This window comes from Brachionichthys hirsutus, chromosome 10 (genome assembly GCF_040956055.1).
Source record: "Brachionichthys hirsutus isolate HB-005 chromosome 10, CSIRO-AGI_Bhir_v1, whole genome shotgun sequence".
Lineage (NCBI taxonomy): Eukaryota > Metazoa > Chordata > Actinopteri > Lophiiformes > Brachionichthyidae > Brachionichthys > Brachionichthys hirsutus.
In genome coordinates, this window is record NC_090906.1 from 164,503 (window position 1) to 167,637 (window position 3,135).

Here is a 3,135-nt window from a genome sequence, read left to right on the forward strand (position 1 = left end):
CCTGTGGATGAGGGTGGAGCCTGTGACTGAGGGTGGAGCCTGTGGATGAGGGTGGAGCCTGTGGATGAGGGTGGAGCCTGTGACTGAGGGTGGAGCCTGTGGATGAGGGTGGAGCCTGTGACTGAGGGTGGAGCCTGTGACTGAGGGTGGAGCCTGTGGATGAGGGTGGAGCCTGTGGATGAAGGTGGAGCCTGTGACTGAGGGTGGAGCCTGTGGATGAGGGTGGAGCCTGTGACTGAGGGTGGAGCCTGTGGATGAGGGTGGAGCCTGTGACTGAGGGTGGAGCCTGTGGATGAGGGTGGAGCCTGTGACTGAGGGTGGAGCCTGTGGATGAGGGTGGAGCCTGTGGATGAGGGTGGAGCCTGTGACTGAGGGTGGAGCCTGTGGATGAGGGTGGAGCCTGTGGATGAGGGTGGAGCCTGTGACTGAGGGTGGAGCCTGTGACTGAGGGTGGAGCCTGTGACTGAGGGTGGAGCCTGTGGATGAGGGTGGAGCCTGTGGATGAGGGTGGAGCCTGTGACTGAGGGTGGAGCCTGTGACTGAGGGTGGAGGCTGTGACTGAGGGTGGAGCCTGTGGATGAGGGTGGAGCCTGTGACTGAGGGTGGAGCCTGTGACTGAGGGTGGAGCCTGTGACTGAGGGTGGAGCCTGTGGATGAGGGTGGAGCCTGTGACTGACCGTCGGGTTTGTCTTGTTTTTATTGCCCCCGCCGGGGGGCCGGGGGCATCACGTTACCCTCCGGGGCATCTGAAGCCGTGAGTTCTGCCCTCATTAGCTCGGGTCTGAGTGCTCGCAGCTCCAGGTCCATCAGCGCCGATCCGGGCTCCTTCTCTTCCTGTCCTAATGGCCTGGTCCTCGTCCCGCTGCTGTCCATTAGTCGAGCATCCATTAGTCTGGCGTTCCGTGTCCCGACCGCCGCTCTTTACGACGCCTCCGAGACGCGAACCATTTCCAGAGCATCAGGCGGGGGCTGGACGTCCCACCTTCATCACCTCGAGTCCGTCAGCTTGGGACGCGGGTTCTGACCCTGATGTCCACCAGGTCAGAACCCGCTGGGACAAACTGGGCAGAGACCTGGGACAGTCGACCCAATCGGGATGAGGAGTGGGAGCGTCCCCACCCGTCTTCATCTGTCCTCTGCAGACTCGTCTTCCTCCCACAAAGACCTGCTGTGATGGGATGATGGACTGAACCAGAACCAGAAGTGAGATCCCCATTAATGCAGCGGAGGGGGGGGGGGGGGGGGGGGAGGACCGATGAAGAGGATGAAGGTGTGTTTGGATCACAGCATCATTATTTCATAGTCAATCAGAACCGGTCTGTCCTCGCCTCGGGGCAGCGGGATGAGTCGCCGTTAAATATTAAAGGTTCTGATCCAAGCTGGTCGGTGGGTCAAAGGTGAGACAGAGAGAGAGAGAGAGAGAGAGAGAGAGAGAGAGAGGAAAGAGGCTAGTGTTTAGCTCCGCCTCCATTAGACGTCTTCACCGGGTCTTTAGCCGGTCCGAACGAGAGGACGAGAGGGCCCCAGTGCATCATGGGAACCACACATGTGTCTGTGTGTGTGTCTGTGTGTCTGTGTCTGTGTGTGTGTGTCTGTGTGTGTGTGTCTGTGTGTCTGTGTCTGTGTGTGTGTGTCTGTGTATCTGTGTGTGTGTGTCTGTGTGTGTGTGTCTGTGTGTGTGTGTCTGTGTGTGTGTGTGTCTGTGTGTGTGTGTGTGTCTGTGTGTGTGTGTCCCTGTGTGTGTCTGTGTGTGTCCCTGTGTGTGTCTGTGTGTGTGTGTCCCTGTGTGTGTCTGTGTGTGTCCCTGTGTGTGTCTGTGTGTCTGTGTCTGTGTGTGTGTCTGTGTGTGTGTGTCCCTGTGTGTGTCTGTGTGTGTCCCTGTGTGTGTGTGTGTGTCTGTGTGTCTGTGTCTGTGTGTGTGTCTGTGTGTGTGTGTGTGTCTGTGTGTGTGTGTCTGTGTGTGTGTGTCTGTGTGTGTGTGTGTGTGTCTGTGTCTGTGTGTGTGTGTGTGTGTGTGTCTGTGTCTGTGTGTGTGTGTGTGTGTGTGTCTGTGTGTCTGTGTCTGTGTGTGTGTGTCTGTGTGTGTGTGTCTGTGTGTGTGTGTCCCTGTGTGTGTCCCCGTGTGTCCCTCGGGGAGTGTGTGTTCTGTGATCCAGGTAATGCTCCATCCATTTTGTCTCCACGTTGTTCTTCTTCTATTGATCGACGGACGCCGCTGTGTCGTGTTTGCACGCCTGCCGTGACATCCCAGTGACATGACTCCGCCCCCAGGGGAAACGGAGGAGAGGGAGGAGACGGGGGCCGGCGCTCGTCGTCCTGGCGACAGTTTCAAATATCTCTGAACGTCCCGCACAGAATGAACTGATGCTATGCTAATAAAAATGCTAATACATCTGACATGTTTTTTGATTAATAAAACAGACAGAACACAACAACCAACAACAAAATACAACCAACCACCAACAACAACGTTATTGACCCACTTCACCATTTTAACATTCGCGGCTAATGAAAACCGACGCTAACAGATGCTAATTCTTCTGGTTACGGTTTGACTGGACTGACGGGTGTGCCGAGCTAGCTACCTGTGCCGAGCTAGCTACCCGTGCTGAGCTAGCTACCCGTGTCGAGCTAGCTACCTGTGCGAGCTAGCTACCTGCGCTGAGCTAGCTACTCAAACTGTCCTCCACTGGTCAGAGGAGGAGCTAACTGGTTCCAACGTTAGCATTAATTAGCTGTTGCTCAGCTGTTCATGATTCATCCAATAGATGATGGTTTCATTAAAGTTGTTTTTAGCTCGGTGATGTCATGAAGGTGGAGGTTGACCTACGATGATGTCATAGGGGTATGTGATCGATTGTGAAGCAGAGGACGGACGGACGGACGCGTTCTTGGACCGGGTTCATGTCTGTGGTTCGTTGCCCCGTTGACTGGATTCAAACTACAAACTGATTATTGATCCGGTCTGGGCGTCACCCCAGAGGCGCTGGTTCAGGATCGCTGCAGACGTCTCATTGGTCGATACGGCGCCGGGTTTCAGTATCCGCCACGGCTCTGATTCACGCGATCCATCACGGCGTGGGAGAGGACCCAGAACCCGAGCAGAACCTGCTGGTCCAGCAGCGTTATTGATCT

General features: G+C 55.8%; 1 protein-coding gene across 1 annotated transcript in view; it reads right to left on the reverse strand.

Moving 5' to 3' along the window:
* Positions 1–3,036: 3,036 nt before the first annotated feature.
* LOC137900134 (heterogeneous nuclear ribonucleoprotein A/B-like) overlaps positions 3,037–3,135 on the reverse strand; it is a 2,165-nt gene continuing 2,066 nt past the window's right edge. Inside the window, 1 exon segment of the mRNA XM_068744193.1 lies at positions 3,037–3,108. Within this exon segment, the coding sequence (XP_068600294.1) occupies positions 3,037–3,108 (72 nt within the window).